The following is a 19,599-nucleotide window of genomic DNA, read 5'->3' on the forward strand; positions in this document are numbered from 1 at the left end:
ACCAGTCGGAATCAATTCCACGACTGGTATGATGTCAGAATCAGCTAAAGCTGTGCTCCCCAACCTTTTTAGGATCGCGGACCACGTGGGTTTGAAAATACATTTGCCGCGGCCCACACCCATTCTGGGCATACATTTTTTAGATTTATTTCAAAGTTTTTTTTAATCAAAAATATGTTTAAACTTCATTGTAGACATTTATGTTTAACATTTAACACTGATTGTGGGGAAAAAAATCCATATGTTTTTCTTAACGTTCTTCCATATGTTAACGCTACGGACCACAGGTTGGAGACTTCTGAGTTAAAGGACCGGTAATGGGTTAGCCGGTCTCATGGTACAGTCGTCAACTCGTACGACTTAACAACATGCCCGTCATGGGTTCAAGCCCCAAATAGACCGTGCTGCCATATGTAGGACTGACTATCCTGCTATGGGGGGAAATCAATAAGTCACTGAAAGCCAACCCCACAAGTGTGTTGGCAGGCCTTGACCGGCATCGGTTGTTGAGCCAAAGAAGAAGAAGAAGAATGGGTTAGCACCAGTTCCAAGACCAGTGTCGGTTTATGGCTTGTTTTAATGCCTATATGGGATTGGAATCAGTTCCAGCATCAGTATGATATCTCTAAAATTCCAGGATCGACATGCGTTCAGGATTAGTCCCAGGATCGGTATGGGTTCTGAACCAGTTTCTCTTAATGTGTCCCTTGGAGTTAAAAGTCGCATGGAATTGGCATTGTCTTTTAAGAATGAACATCTTAGCTCGCATCCTAAAGATATAAAATTTCTTGAAATTATCTTGCATTACCCTGTAGCCGGGCTAAATTAACTAGTTTGTAAAGAAAATAAAGAAAAGCTAAGATTTATAATCGAGCATAATAAAATAATAATAACATTTCTGCGTGTTTACCTACCTTAACTGTTGCTTTGAAAAAGGGTGCAACATTGAAAAATTTCTTAAAATGATAGTGCAAGTTATAACCAAATTTTCGCGAACAATTTATAGCTAGAACGAGATGATTATGTTTAACCCAGACAAGATCTTCCAGCTAAAAGCCGGTTTTCCTTCTCTGGGTAATCTTTGAACAAGATCAATGAACATCTGGGATCTGGGTAATCTTTGAACAAGACACACACATACACGCTGTTGTAACAATATCGCCATCCGCATGGGGTTTATTCCTTTCAATTATTGTTTCTGCCAGCAAACTCTCTCTTTCTCTCTCTCTCTCTCATCTCTCCCTGTCGTGTGGTGCGAGCCGGTGTCGGTTAGATTAATACCTCCGTAAGAGTAATACTCCAACCGTACCATTTAACTTCAAAAATATTGTGCCTTAAATCTCGCGACTCGTTGCCCTTCGCATGCCGCTCTGTATGCCGCCAGCTGCTCTTCGAAAAAAGGGAACATCAATAAAACAGTGTGAATTCGATTAAGCGCAAAAGAAACCATGAGCACGGATTTCCATCGCCGCGGACACTTTTCCCCCCTTTTTTTGTTTGCGTGTTTTGTTGCGTGTCTTCGTTGCGTGCGCCTCCGTCGTCCGAGATTTAGTTTTCGTCTTATTGCTCCGCGAGATCCACTTCCTTGCTCCACCCACATTGCCCACAGTGTACAGTGTTTACACAGTTCCGCCGGTTCCGCCGCCTCAGCCGTCCGGATTTCAGGCCATCTTGTTAATAATGGCCGCCTGCACGGAATTGATCTGCGTCGCCAGCTTCTCGATCGCGATGTCCCGCTCGCCGCAGCGGGCCTCTTTGTTCAATTCCAGCACCTGGTTCACCTGATCGATACGACCCTGAATCGTGCTGCATGGGATGAAAGGTGAACAGTGAATTAAGCTCATATAAAACCCAGCCACTCACACACACGCGCGCGCGCGTGCCTCAACACCACTTACTTGTCCAGTATGCAGGACACGAGCAAACTTTCCACCTCGGCCGGCTCGATGTTCAGCTCGCTCGAGATGAACGGTATCGTGATCTTCGTGTACGGCCGGATCAGCTTGATCAGCACCTGGGTGCGGATGTTGCGCAGCAAGTCCTCGATGTGCTCGCGGATGAACTGGTCCGCCATGATGTTGTTCCGATTGTTGCGCAGGATCGCCTCGAACTCCATGATGTCGTTGTTCTGGTACGCCATCACCAGATTCGTCATCGCCAGTATCTCCGGATCGTTCTTGTACGGTTTCGCCTCCTGCGAGTCGAACGGGTTGATGCCCGACTTCATCAGCATGTTCGCGAGCACCAGATACTTCAGGCAGGTCGTTCGCCGCGACGAGCCCGACTCGTCGTAATTTTTGAACGCCTCGAAAAAGTCCGTGTGCGCCTTCTCGAACTCACCCTCGCGCAGATGCATCTTGCCGCCGCACTCCCGTATCACGCCCATGATCAGCGGGTGCGGGATGGCCGACTTGATGTGCAGCGACTGCTCGTACAGTGCCTTCAGCTTTTTGTTGTTCTTCTGCACCGTGTACATTTGGATCTCGAGCGCGTAAATTTCCAGCAGCTGCGTGCCCTTCTTCAGATCGTCCTCGCCGTCATCGGTCTGGCAGGATTGGTGCAGCTGTTTGAGGATTTTCTGCAGCTTGCCGAAATCGTTCCGGTCGAAGTAAAGCTTGCCCAGTTTGGTGTTCGTCTTAAACCACAGCCGATCGTTCTTCGCGTCCTTCAGTGCTTCCAGCGTGGTTTCGTAGAAATTTTGCAACAGCTCCATCTGTGGAAAAGAAGCAAAACAGAGCGCAATGCCGTAACCGTAAGCACATTTGCCGGTGCTTTCCCCTAGGCCCCGGCCACTTACATTTTTCGACGTGGAAATGTAATCCAGAATGGAGTTGATCGATTTCTCCGAATGGTTGCGGGTGACCGCACTCTTGATGTACGTAAGCAGCTGCTTGTACCGCGCCATCATTTCCTGGTAGTTTTGCAGCTTAAAGTTTAGCTTGATCATCTGTTTCAGCGCCTTGAAGCCCCATTCGCCCTTCTCGCCGTTCTCGAGGTCCAGCACCTTCTGGAACGATTTCAGCGCGTCCTGGGGCGCTTCCTCCTTCAGCGCTTTGCTGTTGTAGTACTGATTTTCCAGATCCACGTCCGGTTCCGAGTTGCTGTCTTCGGAGTATTCCTGCGAGCAGAGGTAAAAATGCATTACTCCTTCTTGTTTATTCGCAAATAATATCGTGCTGCTAGGTCGATCAACGACGGCTGTGTGTATTTCCACACCGGGCCACTGGGTACAGAGTTGCTGCAGCAGCATGCACAGTGCAATCGATCGATCGGTGTTGTCGGTGGTTGCTTGATATGCACACGGTGCAAGTAGCAGCCGAACACCGGGTCCCACAATCATCATAACACGGCGAGAATGTGTATGCCGCAAGTCTCTTACCAATCCGTAATCATCGTCGTCGTCGTCGCACATGAAATCGTCATCGATGTCGGACATGGCGGTGGCTGTATCGCTAGCTTTTCTTGCCTACTCCCTTACAAACTACACCAAAACAGAGAGCTTTACCACTTTCGCACCGTTTCTTTTCACGCAAATGCTCATCAATTGACCAATTATTCAACACAGAAGAGCAAGAGTGCTCTGAAAAGTCGCGTTCGTTTTGCTTGTGGGTAAAGAAGCATGTAGAACGGGGGGGGGGGAGGAGGCGACGCAACTGTCACCGGTGACAGCGCATGCCGTACTGTCAACAAGGGGTAGGAATGTAGCTAATTTGAAATGGAGTGAGCACAACAAAAGCGCGGCAAATTTAATTCAAACAATTTTCGGCGAACATAACAAAACATTCAAATTTGTTTTATATTTCATTTTATTTTATTATAAAAACACTCCCATTACATCACTCATGGCGATTACAATAGTATTAAAACGGTTCGCATGCAAGTGTACGGCTTCATGGCGAGTCAAATTTTTAAATAAAACCGTTAGTTTACGATTAGAACGATTCTGCAATAGCAGAACAGTTTAAGGAACATTCAATTGATCATTAAATTATTTGCCACAGCAACCACACACAGAATGGACCGAAAAGGGTATTTTAAATTGTCACAATTATCGTACCCCTGCGGTAAGTGTGCCAGGCAAGTAAAATCTTACAATTAGAGTTAGTTGTTTTGCTGCGTTTGTTAAACCGCAGCGTGCAGCTGATGCTGCTACTGCACGCACGAAAAAAAGGTAAAATACGGGACGACCGCATCTCCCGGATCGCATATTATTCAGTTTGATTTAAAAATCTTCAACTGGCTCGATCGCTGCTTCTTCCTCTTCATCCTCGTAAAGCGCATGCATGACAGTCTCAAAATGCTCCAGAAAGTATACGATCGTACTGTAGTCACTGTACCGTAGGTATTTGTTCAATTCCTTCGGCACAGGCAATAGGTTCAACCGCTCGAAGAACAAAGACTTAACGTCCGTCGCTTTCATCCCCTGCAGTACGGCTTCCCGCACGGCGTCCCGGGCGGCACGTTTTAGTGTGAAAATTTGCCTCAACGGTAGGCCAATCGGTAGCAACTGAATGGTGTTCCACGTGCCGAACAGGTGCACGAACCAGTACAGCAGCCGATAGCCGTGCAGGTAGGCCATACCGATCGCGTCCGGTCGCATCAGTATGGTGGTGCAGTACCGCAGCAAAGGGAACACTACGATCGCTCGGCTGTGCTGATCGTCCGGCGTCATCAGCAGCTGAACAATATCATCGGCTGTATCGTTGTACATCGTCATGAGACACTCGATGGCACGGTGATATGCTGCATTGTACAGTGTGCCAACGTCTCGCACCCGCATCTGGCAGAGCCCCAATTGGGCCACACAAAATGCGTACCGCACCCCCACACGTATAACCTTTTGAAAGTATCCCAGCTCTATCGTTTGTGCAAATGTGGCAAAATCGGACAACAGTTGCAGCGTCGCACATGTGTGATGTTCGTCGGATGGTGTAAATGCGTTGACGTACAGTTCGCCCAGCTGATCGTACCAAACGTCCTGCGCAATTTTGCTTCCCATTTCTTCCAGTATTGGTTCCAGTTGCTTTCTTTTGACCGTTACCGGGGCACATTCGCACAGCACTAGCAGTGCGAGCAGCTCATACTCGGGAAGCAGCCGTTTGTACAAAGAATGAATCTGTACCCGATGCTCCCATATGCGCTCCGTTTCGATGAAATACGGTATCAACGAGGTCGACAAAAAGCTGTGCAGGGCCAGCTTCAGGATGTCGTTCACGTTGTAGCGTCTGGGAGCGGTCGGGTTCGCGATCGGGTGTGCCACATTGAACAACGCCTTAAAGCAAGCGACCTTCTTATCGAAGCTATACGAAGCTACTTCCGCAAACCGATCCATCCCTGTTAGATCGTCTTTCTTCTTGTGGATAAACAAATAGCCTACGTTGCTGGGTCCGTCCAGAAAGCATTGCAACATTTCCACGTTCCCCGTTGCCGTGGTCACGCTGTACAGGGCTGCGAGCGAGCGTTTCACGTATCTGGATTTGTGTTTTGCCTCGTGTAGAATTACTGCCTTCGCGAGATCGACACGGTTTTGATTGACGGCATATTCTAGCGGCGAGGGACTGTTGTACTGTTTCGTATGCTGCATCAAATAGGTGATCAATTTCACCGGAGCTTGCTGATAGCAAGCGAGCTGTAAGGGCGTCATACCATCTTCGGTTTCGGCATCAACGTCCGGCTTGATGCATTCTGTGACCAACTGTACCATTTCGAGATTCCGGCTCATAACTGCATGGTGCAGTATGGTCCAACGTTTGCTGTCCGCCTGCTTTCTAATTTTAGCCTTCCATGTGCCTGCGTTTATGAGTTTCCGTAGCGTCTCGATGTCGCCCGTTACAACTGCCGCCCAGATGTTCGATTGATACACTTTACTGCTTTCCTGTTTGTTCATCTTCAAATGTGGGTGCTGGTAGGCTGCAATGGAATTTAAAACAAAAATAGCGTTTAGCACAATTGCGGCTACTGTTAAGGAAATTTACTACTGTGCGAGTAACTATAATGATTTTACAATCTATGCTAAACCATACTTACTTATGCTGCACAAAAACTACGCTTTATTATGGAGTACTTTTTTCAAAAAAAAAACCCAACCCATTCCAGCACGGGAATTCTTCTCTGCGAACAGTACGTACACCGGCTTGTTTATGCCGACTGTGTACATTCCCGATACGCAAAGTTAGTCATCGCGATCTTGTACAGTGCCCAAGCTACAAATTATGTATACAGTATGCTCTCGAGCTACGCAATACACTGTGACGAAAGCGATCACGACAAACTAATTCGAGCAGTTTGTGAGCTTAGCCGAAATGGTCCAAAATCTAAGCACAAAAAAATGATTTCAAAGCAATAATAAGTTAATTTTTTCGTTCTCACATTTTTATCAAGTGCCACAGATTAAGCTTCAACGACTGGAGAATCAAATATCCATAGAAAAAAACGAAGGCTTCAGAGCTTCCCTGGTTTTGCTTAATAGATGGCGTATTATATTCAGTCGTTAAAACATAATCTGTGGCGCTTGGGATACCAAAAACTATTACGCAAATCTCACTTGCTTCATTTCATTTCATTTATTAATTTCAATAAGTCTATCTCTGGGATCAAACATAACTTTTTGAAACCTAGCAAGCCCTATTGGTACTAAACTAAAATATCTATGAATGTGTTAATAAAGAATATTGCGAATAACAAAGTTTGGAAAAAATGATAAAGCTGGTGTGTTTAAGCATAATAATTTAAGACGAAGGATGGTAACAAGTGTGAAAGAAGGGGAAGGGGGGATAAGGCAAATAGAAAAGGATAGTTAAAATTTACTTCATTATAGACATGAGCCAACGACCCAAGCGCCACAGATTAAGCTTAAACGACTGGAAAATTGAATATCCATATAAAAAAATGAAAGCTCCACAGCTTCATTGGTTTGATCAATAGATGGCGTATTACAACTCATCATTATATTGCTATCCTGTTCTTGCAATGTGTTTCGACAAGTTTCATCTTATCATGACCTATCCCAAGTGCCACAAATCCACTAAACGACCACTAAACGGCTTCTAAACGCCTCAAATTCTCTACCTAAACGGAATATAGAAAGACTTCGTTTAGCAGACGGCAAACGACTCATGCATTCTAAAAATAGCAAAAAGGCTGGTGGCGCCATCTGTTTGTGGGATACCCAACCTGTGGAGCTTCCTCGCTTGGAGGAGAGCTTTCTCATTTCCTCTGTACTGTTGTATGGTTTCGCATTGAAGTTATGCATCGCTAGAACTAGAACGGCGATACGATTGTTTAAATACTAAACTCCTACGGAAACCACCAGTACTGAAGCAAGTGAGATTTGAGTAATGGTCGTTGGTGTTGATACCCACGTATCTGACCACACGACCATTCATATAGATTTTTGCTCAGAAAGTTAGAAGGCTATATAGGTCATTATAAGATGAAACTTGTCGAAACACATTGCAAGAAAAGGATAGCAATATAATGATGAGTTGTAATACGCCATCTATTGATCAAACCAATGAAGCTGTGAAGCTTTCATTTTTTTCCTATGGATATTCAATTTTCCAGTCGTTTAAGCTTAATCTGTGGCGCTTGGGATCTATGAATGTGTTAATAAAGAATATTGCGAATAACAAAGTTTGGAAAAAAATGATAAAGCTGGTGTGTCAGCATAATAATTTAAGACGAAGGATGGTAACAAGTGTGAAGGAAGGAGAAGGGGGATAAGGCAAATAGAAAAGGATAGTTAAAATTTACTTCATTATAGACATGAGCCAACGATGGACAGGTTGTAACTCGTGTGAACTGATAACTGTACTAAATTATGAATTGTAAATTGAAATCATAAATTTGAGACTTTTAATAAGTTGTTAAAACAAAACAAAACCATCGCATGTTGCTTTCATGCAAGCGCTCTGGCACTACGAAACTGTCCCATTTGGAAGGCATCGTGCAAGCTCGCAAACTGCTCGAATTTTTACAGCGGTTGCATTTTACAGCGGTACTGTGGTACCGATTATTTCTTGCATCATATCCGTACGGTGGCCCATAGTGTTGTGTTTGTAAACAATCTATATTTTATTAGCATTTGGTCTTGTCAAATATTCGTTCTGTTACTACTAAAAAAAAAACATTTTCTATAGTTTATTGAGAACGTTTGCTAAACTTTGTTCATTCCTCCGCGATGAATCAAAAAGTGTCAACCGTGAACGATCCGGAATTGCAGGCCAAAGTAAAGAAAAGTAAGCACAAAGCATCATTTCCGTCTGCAGGCCACTCTTCATCCGCTATGATCTCTCTCACCACCCAATTCTGTTCCACAGCGACTGAAAAAATATCGGAAAACATGCACATCATCGCTAACGAGCCTAGTTTAGCGTTCTACCGCATCCAGGAGCACGTCCGGAAGGTAATCCCGCTCATAGTGGAGCGTCGCGCGGAGGTGGTACAACTGCAGCAGGATTTACAGGGCAAGTGCTACGATATGGAGTACGCCATAGGGTAGGTGTGGTAAAGAGAGCAGAGCATTATGAAAGGCAATGCAATAACGCCATTGAATGCCCCCTTCTCCCCTGTCCACAGTGCCGTGAAGGATATTGAAGCAGCCGATACATCGTTGAAGAATGTCCAAGAATTGCTTAAGAATGCCATCTTTCTCAAGCAACAGCTAAAGTACGTGGAATCTAGACGACCGAAGAAAGACACCAACAGCTCCGTGTACAAACGGCTGTCGGCCCACATCACACTGGACCTGCCCGACCTTACCGATCTGTCTGGGGTGGTGCGGGAAACAACAAACCGGGTGGAACACATGATGTCCCAGGCGCGAAATTCGAACAGTAACATCAATAACAACCCTCCCGCGGGGACGGCCAACTCCACCGCAGGGCCAGCCGAGTTGCAACGGTCCTACACAACGCTGCACTGAAGCCAAACGCTTGTCGTGGTTGCTTCGTAAAGTTACGCATCAGTTTCGTTCCTTTTCGTTTTCCCTATCTGTGATGTTACTTTTGTTCACACCCTTGTTTTCTCGACATTCCTCGAAGAGGAGATGGAAAAAAACGACAAAATTTAGTATTGTAGAGGACATCGTTCCGGGATAGTGCGGAACGGCTAAATAAAATGGGTTTATTATTTAACGCTATCTCACATCGCGTACAGAGCAGCTTACTCGTACTTGACCTTCTTCAGCTGTTTCCGATCGGTAATGTGCTTAATTTTCAGCTTGCCCTCCTTCTCCTTGTTGAGCGTCTTGAAGTGTCCCATTCCACGGTTGCCGGGCCGCCGCTCGGAATTGTGCAGCTTGAAGCTCTTGCCAAAGTCAACGTACGGTGGCTGGGTGAAACCAAAGTTCTTCGCTACCTGCACCAGATCGAGATTGGCAATGTTGAACACGTCCTTCATGTGGTGCCCTTCGTACGCACGCACGTACGTCTTGAACGCCAGCTTGCCCGACTGGTTCAGGAAATAGTTCTTCGCCATCAAATTCTCGAGCTGCAGCTGAATGTCCGCTATTTTGCTCCAGGAGAACTCGAACTCGTTCAGCGGTACCTTCGCTTGCTTGAGATACTTCAAGAAGCCAACCTCTTCCGGGCGGAGCATTAGCAGCGCATGACCGCACAGGTCCTCCCCACGAGCCGTACGACCGACGCGATGGATGTACTCCTTGGTATCGTTCGGTGGATCGTACTGCACGATCCAATCGACGGCAGGAATATCGAGCCCACGGGCGGCCACATCCGTGCAGAGCAGAATACCCGTCTCGGCGTTACAGAACTGGAAAAATACCGACGTACGCTTCGATTGCTTTTGTTTGCCCTGTAGCAACAAGAAAATAGAGTATTAGGCCTTTTTTCTTATATACTATTACACTTCCAATGATACATACGTGAATCGACATCACCGGCAGATCGATGTAGTTGAACAGCTCGTGATGGAACTTGACGGACAGGCAGGAGGAAAAGAAAACCATCACCTTCTTCTTGCGGTTCTTCTTCAGGAAGGTGAACAGCACGAGCAGACGACGCTCGGAGGGACACACGATGTAGCCCTGTTCCAGCCCCGTCACCGTTGCTTCCTTCTTGTTATCATCCACACCGACGTAGATGGGTTCCGATTTCAGGGCGAGCTTTCCCAGCTCATCCAGGCGCGATGACTGTGTGGCGGAAAACAGCATGGTTTGGCGCTTTTCTGAAACAAAAATAAACCTCATTAAATCTGCCCTGTAAACCCTTCACCTTCGCTCTGCTTACTCGGCAAAATGCTAATGATCTGTTTTAGGTCCTCCTCGAACCCGATCTCCAGGATGCGATCGCACTCATCGATAATCAAGCACTGCAAGTTCTTGAACAGGAAGTTGGGCGTTGATTTCAGATGGTCCAGCAACCGGCCCGGCGTCGCCACGATGATGTTGATGCCCTTTTCCAGCTTTTCGTTCTCGGTGTGACGGCTTGCTCCTCCCATCAGCAGTCCATACGTCTGACAGTGGTACGTCATTAGCTCTTTCAGGACGCCGAAAATCTGCATCGCCAGTTCGCGGGTCGGCGAGATGACGATGACGCCCGCTCCGTTGCGCGGCTTGAAGCGCAGCTTGTGGATCAGCTCGACGGCGGGAATGAGGAAGGCCAACGTTTTACCACTGCCCGTTTTGGCCGAACCGATCAAATCTCTACCCTCCAGCAGTGGCGGTATCGATTTGGCCTGAATTTCCGTCATCTTGGTGAATCCCATCTCACCGATCGCTTTCATCGTGTGGTCCGACACTTTGCCCTCGAGCGACTTGAACTCACGGTTGCCGAGTATGATCTCGTACGCACTGTTCGTCATCGACGGAACGGTTTCTTCCTGTTCGGCTTCCTTATCTTCCCCGTTGGTATCGGCTTCATCGCCATTCTGCTCTTCCTCCTCCTCATCGTCAGAATCATCTTTAGGCCTCTTCACACCTACGAAAAGGGGACATTATTCACACCAGACTTCAAAACGTGTCTTTACATTCTAGCATCCATAGAGAAGCCCCAAATGCTTTCCCTGCTGCTTACCTCGGCCAACTGCCACGTCCTGTTCATCCTCCTCCTCCTCCTGTTGTGGGATTTTATTCTTTTTCTTCAGCTTTTGTTTACCTTTCGGCGTTGCTTCCTCCGCCTCGTAATTTTCCTCCAAGTCTTCTACGGAGGCTGAAATTGTAGAAGCAAGTTGTAACACAGTTACCGTAAACAAGAAGCACATTGTGTGCGTCCCCGGTGCTTTCCGTACACATTCCGCTTCGTAAAACGCATTTTTCAACTTACCATGCCCGTTTTTCGCATTTCCATTGATTACTGGAGATATTTTCTGCTTGTTTTTCTTTCCCATAGCACAATCTTTGTAATTTAACACAGTTTATTAGATGGAAAAATCCAGAAAAGCAATTGTTCTACTCGCGCTCACGGAATTCGGCGAAACACACGTGCAAACGGATGTGACAGCTGAATGTTGCTGTTCGAAGCTCAAGTGACAGCCGTCAAAATCTGCTTTGCTAGGTGGCTTAATGGATCAACAACCAGTGAGCCGGATTGCATTTCATTCGTTTGCCGTTCGTTTTGTTCAAACTGTGTTAATTTTAATGAACCGAAATATTCGATCGTATTTTATTCTTTCTCAAAAAGTTTTGAAACGCTCAAATGGAGAGTGCTGTGTTGGTTTTTTGGAATATTTTTTGTTTTCCTTCCAACCGCTGTCAAATGTGTTTTCTTTTCTTTACGTAAACAAATGAACTACGCTTCCGCGCTGCCCGAAAATACGAGTGATTTACATTTTAATTAAACATGCAACATAGGTCGTCGGCAGTGGAGCTATCTAAAGCAACTTTACGTTTGTCGTTTATGGAGTGAAAGTGTGTTAGCCGTTCTACCGTAAACTCCACACAATAATGTTCCGGAAGCTTACCACAGGTAAGTTTATCTTCGTTTTACTCGCGCGTATCTTCCTTTTAAGCGATAAGCCATTATTTTATCATTATTCTCGAAGCATTCAACTCTCGCTGCGCACTTTCACGGTCGTTCAGTGTGTGCGAACTGTCCAAGGAACACCAACAAGTCCAGCAGCTATGCCGTCAGTTCAGCGAGCGAGAATTAAAACCCGCCGCAAGTGCCATCGATCGTAACGGAACGTTCCCGGAGCAGCACATCGCCAAGCTGGCAGAGCTGGGGTTGATGCGCGTTACCGTGGCGCCGCTGTATGGTGGATCCGGTTTGGATATGCTTTCCCTTTCGCTGGTAGTCGAGGAACTTTCCCGGGGATGCGGAAGCACCGGCTCGATAGTGTCCATCCACAACTGCCTTTATGCCAACCTGTTGCATCGCCTCGGTACGGACGATCAGAGGGCACGATTTTTCAACAAATACGAAAGCAAAACCATCGGAGCGTTCGCCCTTAGTGAGGCAGGGGCTGGCTCGGACGTGGCCGCTATGACGACCACAGCTACCAAGGATGCCGATGGAAGCTGGATACTGAACGGCACAAAGGCCTGGGTAACATCGGGCATAGAATCGGTGGCGGCGATCGTATTTGCCACCGTCGATCCAGCGCTAAAGTATAAGGGCATAACGGCATTTTTGGTTGATTTTGACAGTGGCGCACTGGCCGGAGTGCATCGGGGCCGCCCGGAAGACAAGCTGGGAATTCGTGGTACATCCACGTGCGATTTGATGCTGGAAAATGTGCGTGTACCGGAAGGAAACGTTCTTGGTACCGTCGGTGGCGGTATGCGCATTGCGATGGAACAGCTGGATCGTGCACGAATTGGCATCGCCTCGCAGGCAATCGGAATAAGTCAAGCCGCCCTAGAAACGGCAGTAGAATATGCAAAGCAGCGTACCGCGTTCGGTGGTACACTGATAGATCTCCCTGCCGTGCGTACCAGAATAGCCGAAATGGGCACACGGATTGAAATGGCCCGACTGCTAGTTCGTAAAGCGGCCGGTGAGATTGACCGTGGACTGCGCGCGACAAAGGCTTGCTCGATGGCGAAATGGATCGCCGGAGAAACGGCAACGTATGCGGCCCATGGTTGTCAGCAAATTTTGGGTGGCATGGGGTACGTGAAAAGCCTGCCGGCCGAGCGGTATTATCGCGATGCACGCATTACCGAGATATATGGCGGAGTGACCGACGTGCAGAAAGCGATCGTAGCGGACCAAATCATCAAGGAGCTGGAATGATATTGTACTCTGTTGTAGAGGTGGTGGGTAAGTGTGAGAGAGAAACACAATTTAATTGTGTTTTTTTACAACAAATTTTCCATTTACGATTAATGGCGATTAATGAAGTCTAAAAGACTTGGAGGTGTATTTTTGAAATATTTTTACTACTGTATCGTGCAAATATATAAAAAAGTATACAAGACTAAGCTGTAATATTCTAGCCGAAATTAACATAAGCATTGGTACATGTAGTAATTACTGTAATCGTCCCAGATTTATTGGTTGTACTTTTCTCATTCATTTTTGTCTTGTAACTCACAACAGGCGTAACGTGCGATGCTTCTGAGAGTTATCAAATTCATTCCAGTTTCATAATGTAAAGCACCTTAATTTTCGTTGAATTTCCTTAATTATTCAATTATAAAAGGAGTTTAGTTTAATAAAAGACACATTCTAGTACAATTAGAGAAGCTGCCAACAAATTTGGAAATAATTTAAAGATTCTAAACATATCGAAATAATTCTTTTTTCAGCTATTCTCAGCAATTTTCTATTCATTTTCAAATTTCCATAGGTATTGTAATATGCTTAAACCAGGCAAGAAGTGGAAATGGTCACTTTGTTCAGTTAAGATGATGTACACGGTTCAAATGTGATGTTTTGCACCGAGTTGGTATCAGTCCCATATTGTCTAGTGGTTAGGATATCCGGCTCTCACCCGGAAGGCCCGGGTTCGATTCCCGGTATGGGAATGTTTCTTTTTGTGCTGCAGAGGTTGTCTGTGCTTCATTTTGTACTCCTCGATCGTCAAAATGATTCTTAATCGTTATCGTATTTTTCAAAATTATACTTTATTCACCAACCGTAAACATTTTCCATTACGGATGAAAAAACAAAAAAAAAACGTACTCGATCTAAGCGCATTAGGCATCTCGAACAAAACTTTATTTTGAATTTTACACTTCTGTTTGTTTGCGCACATCTAACAGCACCGTGTAGAAGGCTGGCGTGATAGGCAAGCAATTATCCGTGTCGGGTTTGCATGTAAAAGTATGCTTTAAATTAAACATTAAGTAAACAAACACTGGGAAAGGGATACAAAGGCGACCGCTATCGTATAAAGCGTTTAGTGTCATTTAATTTTCAAATGCATATTCTTTTTCTGCACCTAGTAACTCCGTTTCGTTTCTGATTTACTTCGCGCTCGCTTCTTGCTGCTCAAATCGTGGATACTTTTGCTCCACATCGGCCCAGCTTGTGCGTCCTGTTGCTAGATCACGAATAGTGTTTGCAACTTCATCCAACTAAAATTGGATTAGAAACACAATGGGAAACGTTACAAAGGGCTTACATAAGGGAGATTAAAGTAACACTTACTCCAATGCGAACTTGCTTCATCGAGTCCCGTTCGCGCAGCGTCACCGTGTGCGGTTCCTTTAGCGTGTCGAAATCGATCGTAATTCCGTACGGAATGGCAATCTCGTCCGTGCGTGCATAACGGCGGCCGATCGAACCGCTCGAATCGTCCACCTTGTGCGACACGTCGACGGATGTGAGGGCCGAAGCTAGAGATAAGACAATGAATCCATCATTAACACAATTAAGCTATACGATGGACATAGCTCTGGATCTAATACTTACAAATCTTCTTCACAAACGGTGCAAACTCGGCATTGTTACTCAGCGGAAGCACGGAGCACTTCAACGGGGCCACAACCGGCGGCAGCGAGAAGTAGCTGCGCTGTTCGTCGCCTTCGCGCATTCGGAAGCTATGCTCCAGCAGTGAGTACATGATGCGACCAATGCCGAACGAAGGCTCAATGACGCTCGGGGTGATCTCTTCAACGTGCACCGTCTTGGAGGTAGTTTTCACCGCAATCAGATCGTTCGTTAGCTTCACATCGGTTCCATTGACCGCCAGCAAATGCTCCCCACTGTCACCCAGACTCTTGCCAATGGTCTCAACCTCACCCAGGCTCAGCTTTGCCAGCGCCTCCGTAATGGCTTTCGCTTCCTTCTTGAACGCCTTCCCGATGGCGGCCTTGTTCGGTACAACTTCCGTCACTTCGATCGTTTTCGGTGCGGGTAGCTTTTTCTCCGCCACCAGCTTCACTCCCGTCGCGTTCGTGTGCTGCGTCAGATCGTACGCAGACCGATCGGCACATCCGACGCACTCGATCCATCCGTAGCTGGTGAGACATTCCGCATCCCAGCAATCGCACGCGTAATGTGCCATCTCGTTGCCCATGTGCTGCCGGAACCGCAGCCGTTCGGGCAATATGCCAATCCGGTGCAGGTACATCTGTATGCGGGCCATAAAGTAGCCGAGCGTTTCGTTTGCGACCAGACCACTCGCTACGGCATCACCGATCCGGATCTGCTGGGCACTCTTTCCGTCCATCTGGTTGCAGGCGGAGTAGAGCGTCATTACCGTGTCCGCGACGTTCTCGAACTTGGGATGGTTTTTAGCCTGCGGATCGCAGAAGTGTTCGATCTCGCACATGGTAAACTCGCGCACCCGGATCAGACCGGAGCGGGGTGAAATTTCATTCCGGAAGCTGTTGCCGATCTGGGCCGCAGCGAACGGTAGCCGGCCCTGGTTGAACTCGAGCAGTCGCTTGAAGTTCACGAAAATTCCCTGCGCCGTTTCGGGACGCAGGAAACCCTTCACCAACCCGGTCGGTCCGATCTGCGTGCCGAACATTAGGTTGAACTCGATCGGCTCCGTCAGATCGTTACCGGTGATGGGCGATTTCATGTTGTACTTCCGCAGAATCGCTGCCATCTCGTCCTTGGTCATACCGTCCAGCTTGATCACGATATCGGCACACTCGTCCTTCAGCTCCGCCGTCGCATCCTTGGCTGCTGCCAGCTTCTCCAGGTGATTTTTAATCAGATGGTCCAGCCGGAAACATTCACCATTCTTTACGTCCTTCGTCATCAGATCGGCAAAGCGATCGACATGGCCGGACGCCTTCAGGACCGGTTCCGGCGTCAGGATGGAACAATCCACCTCGAGCATCTGCTCCTCGAGCACGAAAAACTGACGCCACGTATTAATCATGTTGGACTTGAGCGCACAGCCCATCGGTCCAAAGTCGTACTGGCCGGTAATGCCACCGTAGATGGCAAAGCTTTGATCGTAGAAGAACCGTCGCTTCAGCAGATCCTCCATACGGGCCCGATCGAAGCTGGCCACCTGGGGAGCGAGGCTCAATTCACGATCTTCAAGCACCTTCTTGCGTGCCTTCAGCTCATTGACCGCTTTCTTCACGTCAATTTCTGGAGCACCTTCACTTTTGAGCTTGCGTACCAGGTCGCCCTACCGGTGGTACGCGCGTTTGGTGAAAGGAAGATAGAAAATTGCATCATTACAAACGCAAATTTAGAAAGGCTACATCAAATGCATCTCGATTGGCCACCTACCTGCTCCTTAACAGCTTCGCGCAACGGCGCCAGTTCTGCCTCAATCTTTGGATCAGTCATGTTTTCCAACAGCTGGAGACGAAGCTTCACGTCACGATGCTTTTTGTTCGAACCCCAATTGAAGGGCTTTCTGAATGAGGGGTCGCTTTGGCTGGCTGCTACCGCGTAAGAGCGACTCTGTACCGCTGGATTCCACTCGATGTGTCGTCGGGGGATTAGCTGTTGGTGTAGCTTTGTGGACGAACTGACGATTAATCGAACGCAACGGGGAGAAGATACTAAGGAGGATATGTGTCGCAGTGCTGCTCCGGGGCTGCTGCCGCCTCTAGGAACTAATCTACTGAGGAAGTTGAGAAAAAGCTGAGTGGACATTTACGAACGCAATCCACCACCATCCGTTGGAACAATGGTCACCAACAGTTGCTGTGGGAGACAGGGCCAAACTTAGGGGGTTTGGCCTTTTAATTAGAGCACGTTTTAAATTACTTTATGCACCGAAAAATACAGCAGTAGCTTCACGTTTCTACACCGGCAATATATTTTTTTATGCTGCCAATTTGCTGACGTTTGTGTGACAGCAGGGCAGTTCAGAAAATACGACCCAATGAACAATTCGAGCTGCTTTCAATGGGTGTTTGGAATTCGAGCACATAAGCGATTTAGTGTGCTCGATAGGTAAATTTACTGTTTTATGTGATAAAATTGTATTTTGAAAAGTATAAATCTGTTAAAACCGACTATATTCATCATAATTTAGTATAGTTTAATAACTACAATCATATATTTGGCAAACCTAAAAGAATTCTCTTTGGCTCGGGCTGTTAAGCGCCTTAAGGTATGCAATATGAAGTGTAACATTTCTTTTTATTAATTATGGGGTTCCGGAGTCGATTTCGTTTCTGGAATCGATTTAGATTCTGGACCCGTAATCAGAATTTACTCCGGAAATGGAAATGGTACCTTAATCGGAATCTGAATTTGTTCTGGAATTTAAACTAGAAGTTTCAGAAGCAGAATTAGTTCCGTGATTTCCAGGAGCTCATTTAGATACATTGTATACGACCCCATCGTCTATTCTCATGGAGATGTTATAACCGATTATGTTTCCGGAGCCGATTCTGAATACGGAGCCGAATTCGATTACAAAGCCGATTCTGATTTCGAAAGCCGAATTTGATTCCAGAGGCAATTCCAGAATTACTATCTGAAATCGATTGCATAAAAATTCGGACGTATCCGGAATCACTTCCGACCAAAACTGCATTTTTTGATCATTATCACGATCGTTAAAATTTAATTTATTAATTGTAAAAGTTGAAATGTCCAGAAAGTTGACCAGTTCGGGATCAGTTCCAGAACCAGTTGCTGAAGCAGTATTTATTTAATGCTATTCAATGCAAACTATTAAACGGAATATAAATGTACATCATACTTAGTTCATTTGGAAATATAGTAACATTAATTCGTTTGCAGATTGATGTAAAGAGGTTAAGTAAGTGTCTCTCATTATATCTAAGTCAAGGGATAACTAGTGAAGCTATTGATCATCTTCATGTATCACATAAAAAACTGTTAAATATCAACAGATTGTAGAGATTTAATCACCGTGCAAAGCCTGCACTCCAGCTGTAGCCATAACCTAACTCAACCGCACGAGAGTCGGTTGACAAAAACAAATAATCTTCCCAAATAAAGAAAACATACCGAAACAAAACATAGAGCAGTAAAAAAAAAAATACCACACACAATCGTAAACCAAACGCCCAACCCCGGCAGCCGGCCCTGGTAGTGAATGCTGGCGGGCACATAGCCATAGTATAGTAAACAAAAAATAAAGCTGAAATATTTTACAAACATTTGTCAGGAGCTACCAGCATTCAGCAGAATCACACCCGGACCAAACCCAACCGGTAGCGTTTAAATGTGCCGATGGAGTGGCGGAGGCTGGGTGGGTTGGTTTGGTTTTGGAATTGGTTTGGCTTGTGCGGATTTTATGTTTTTCAAAATATGTAGACATCACATACATGCACACACACACACACACACACACAAGGCAGGAATGGCAGTGTACAATCTTCACGTTCAAATGAGCTGTGAAAGAAACAAAATAATAATAATAATAATTACATATTTTTGTTGAACGCCTTTTTTCAATTGGTGCAGTAAACAAGCCACATTACGAGCGTGTTTTGTAAGCACTGGCGGCAAGCTTAGGTGTAAGGATAAGAACAGTGAAGGTGAAAGTGATTAACGTTGCGCCCGGTTTCAAAATAACAACAAAGATCGCTAAATTGAAATAATAACTCTTCCCAGTGGCGCAATTTAGAGTTAATTTACACTTTGTTATGATCACGATGCCCCATTAAGCTACCGTGAGCACATACGCATAATAAATTTTCCGGTTGTCGCATGAAAAGCAAAGCAACAAGGTGTAACGGATATCGGAAAAGGATTTTCCTATCCCTCGCTCAAAGAGTGGCTTGTTTAGCCTAAGCCACCGACGGTGCGACAACGATCGGTGACAAACCGAGTGTTACTTCTACGTCGAATGCAACTTAGTAAACATGCCAAAAAAGTTTACCAAACAAAGTGCGCAATATTTACAAACAAATGCTTTTCGGTGCACGGTCACACGGATGAGCTGTTGAGAGTTGAGCCGGCCGGTGGGAATCGCCGATTGTACGCCGAAGACGACGGCGACGATGCGGACAGCGCTGCGGCTGGTGAGGATGATGATGGAGATGATAGAGATCGCTTAGTGTAACATAATTTAGTTAGCGCATTGACTGGTTTGGTGACACATCATGCTGTTACGGTGCCCAATATTTTCGCCTTTGCACGTGTTTTGGCATGCGCCTGTGTCAGGCACACACAAACAAACGCAAACAATCTCCTCGGACCAATTCCTTCGAAACCGAGAGGCGCCGAGAGATGCGTGTTGTGATGGTGTTCGCGTGTTGGTTGAACGTTTGAATGCTTTGAATTTGAACGTTTAAGG

General features: G+C 46.1%; 6 protein-coding genes and 1 non-coding gene across 7 annotated transcripts; 3 read left to right on the forward strand and 4 right to left on the reverse strand.

The window, feature by feature from the left end:
- Positions 1–1,146: 1,146 nt before the first annotated feature.
- LOC121597257 (COP9 signalosome complex subunit 2) lies at positions 1,147–3,628 on the reverse strand. The gene is made up of 4 exons (XM_041922891.1): positions 3,380–3,628; positions 2,798–3,118; positions 1,899–2,713; positions 1,147–1,806 (listed from the first exon to the last, which is right to left on the reverse strand). Exons 1-4 carry the CDS (start codon positions 3,434–3,436, stop codon positions 1,662–1,664), a joined length of 1,338 nt encoding a protein of 445 aa, XP_041778825.1. The 5' UTR covers positions 3,437–3,628; the 3' UTR covers positions 1,147–1,661.
- A 162-nt stretch (positions 3,629–3,790) lies between these two features.
- Positions 3,791–6,194, reverse strand: LOC121596462. The gene is made up of 2 exons (XM_041921443.1): positions 6,028–6,194; positions 3,791–5,910 (listed from the first exon to the last, which is right to left on the reverse strand). The coding sequence occupies exon 2, from the start codon at positions 5,885–5,887 to the stop codon at positions 4,223–4,225; it is 1,665 nt and encodes a 554-aa protein (XP_041777377.1). The 5' UTR covers positions 5,888–5,910; positions 6,028–6,194; the 3' UTR covers positions 3,791–4,222.
- Positions 6,195–8,051: 1,857 nt separating this feature from the next.
- Positions 8,052–9,160, forward strand: LOC121596606 (BLOC-1-related complex subunit 8 homolog). Its single transcript, XM_041921703.1, has 3 exons — positions 8,052–8,237; positions 8,319–8,496; positions 8,578–9,160. The coding sequence occupies exons 1-3, from the start codon at positions 8,180–8,182 to the stop codon at positions 8,921–8,923; spliced, it is 582 nt and encodes a 193-aa protein (XP_041777637.1). The 5' UTR covers positions 8,052–8,179; the 3' UTR covers positions 8,924–9,160.
- LOC121596604 (probable ATP-dependent RNA helicase pitchoune) lies at positions 9,073–11,464 on the reverse strand. Its single transcript, XM_041921700.1, has 5 exons — positions 11,283–11,464; positions 11,034–11,168; positions 10,248–10,937; positions 9,884–10,185; positions 9,073–9,813 (listed from the first exon to the last, which is right to left on the reverse strand). The coding sequence occupies exons 1-5, from the start codon at positions 11,344–11,346 to the stop codon at positions 9,163–9,165; spliced, it is 1,842 nt and encodes a 613-aa protein (XP_041777634.1). The 5' UTR covers positions 11,347–11,464; the 3' UTR covers positions 9,073–9,162.
- A 76-nt stretch (positions 11,465–11,540) lies between these two features.
- LOC121596605 (short-chain specific acyl-CoA dehydrogenase, mitochondrial-like) lies at positions 11,541–13,608 on the forward strand. Its single transcript, XM_041921702.1, has 2 exons — positions 11,541–11,924; positions 12,001–13,608. Exons 1-2 carry the CDS (start codon positions 11,903–11,905, stop codon positions 13,191–13,193), a joined length of 1,215 nt encoding a protein of 404 aa, XP_041777636.1. The 5' UTR covers positions 11,541–11,902; the 3' UTR covers positions 13,194–13,608.
- Positions 13,609–13,855: 247 nt separating this feature from the next.
- Trnae-cuc lies at positions 13,856–13,927 on the forward strand. Its single transcript has one exon. It is a non-coding gene; the product is annotated as a tRNA-Glu (tRNA).
- Positions 13,928–14,094: 167 nt separating this feature from the next.
- On the reverse strand, positions 14,095–17,153 carry LOC121596950 (glycine--tRNA ligase). The gene is made up of 4 exons (XM_041922358.1): positions 16,602–17,153; positions 14,817–16,497; positions 14,553–14,740; positions 14,095–14,479 (listed from the first exon to the last, which is right to left on the reverse strand). The coding sequence occupies exons 1-4, from the start codon at positions 16,971–16,973 to the stop codon at positions 14,369–14,371; spliced, it is 2,352 nt and encodes a 783-aa protein (XP_041778292.1). The 5' UTR covers positions 16,974–17,153; the 3' UTR covers positions 14,095–14,368.
- Positions 17,154–19,599: the final 2,446 nt, after the last annotated feature.

Source organism: Anopheles merus, chromosome 3R, assembly GCF_017562075.2.
Source record: "Anopheles merus strain MAF chromosome 3R, AmerM5.1, whole genome shotgun sequence".
In the NCBI taxonomy this organism is placed as follows: domain Eukaryota; kingdom Metazoa; phylum Arthropoda; class Insecta; order Diptera; family Culicidae; genus Anopheles; species Anopheles merus.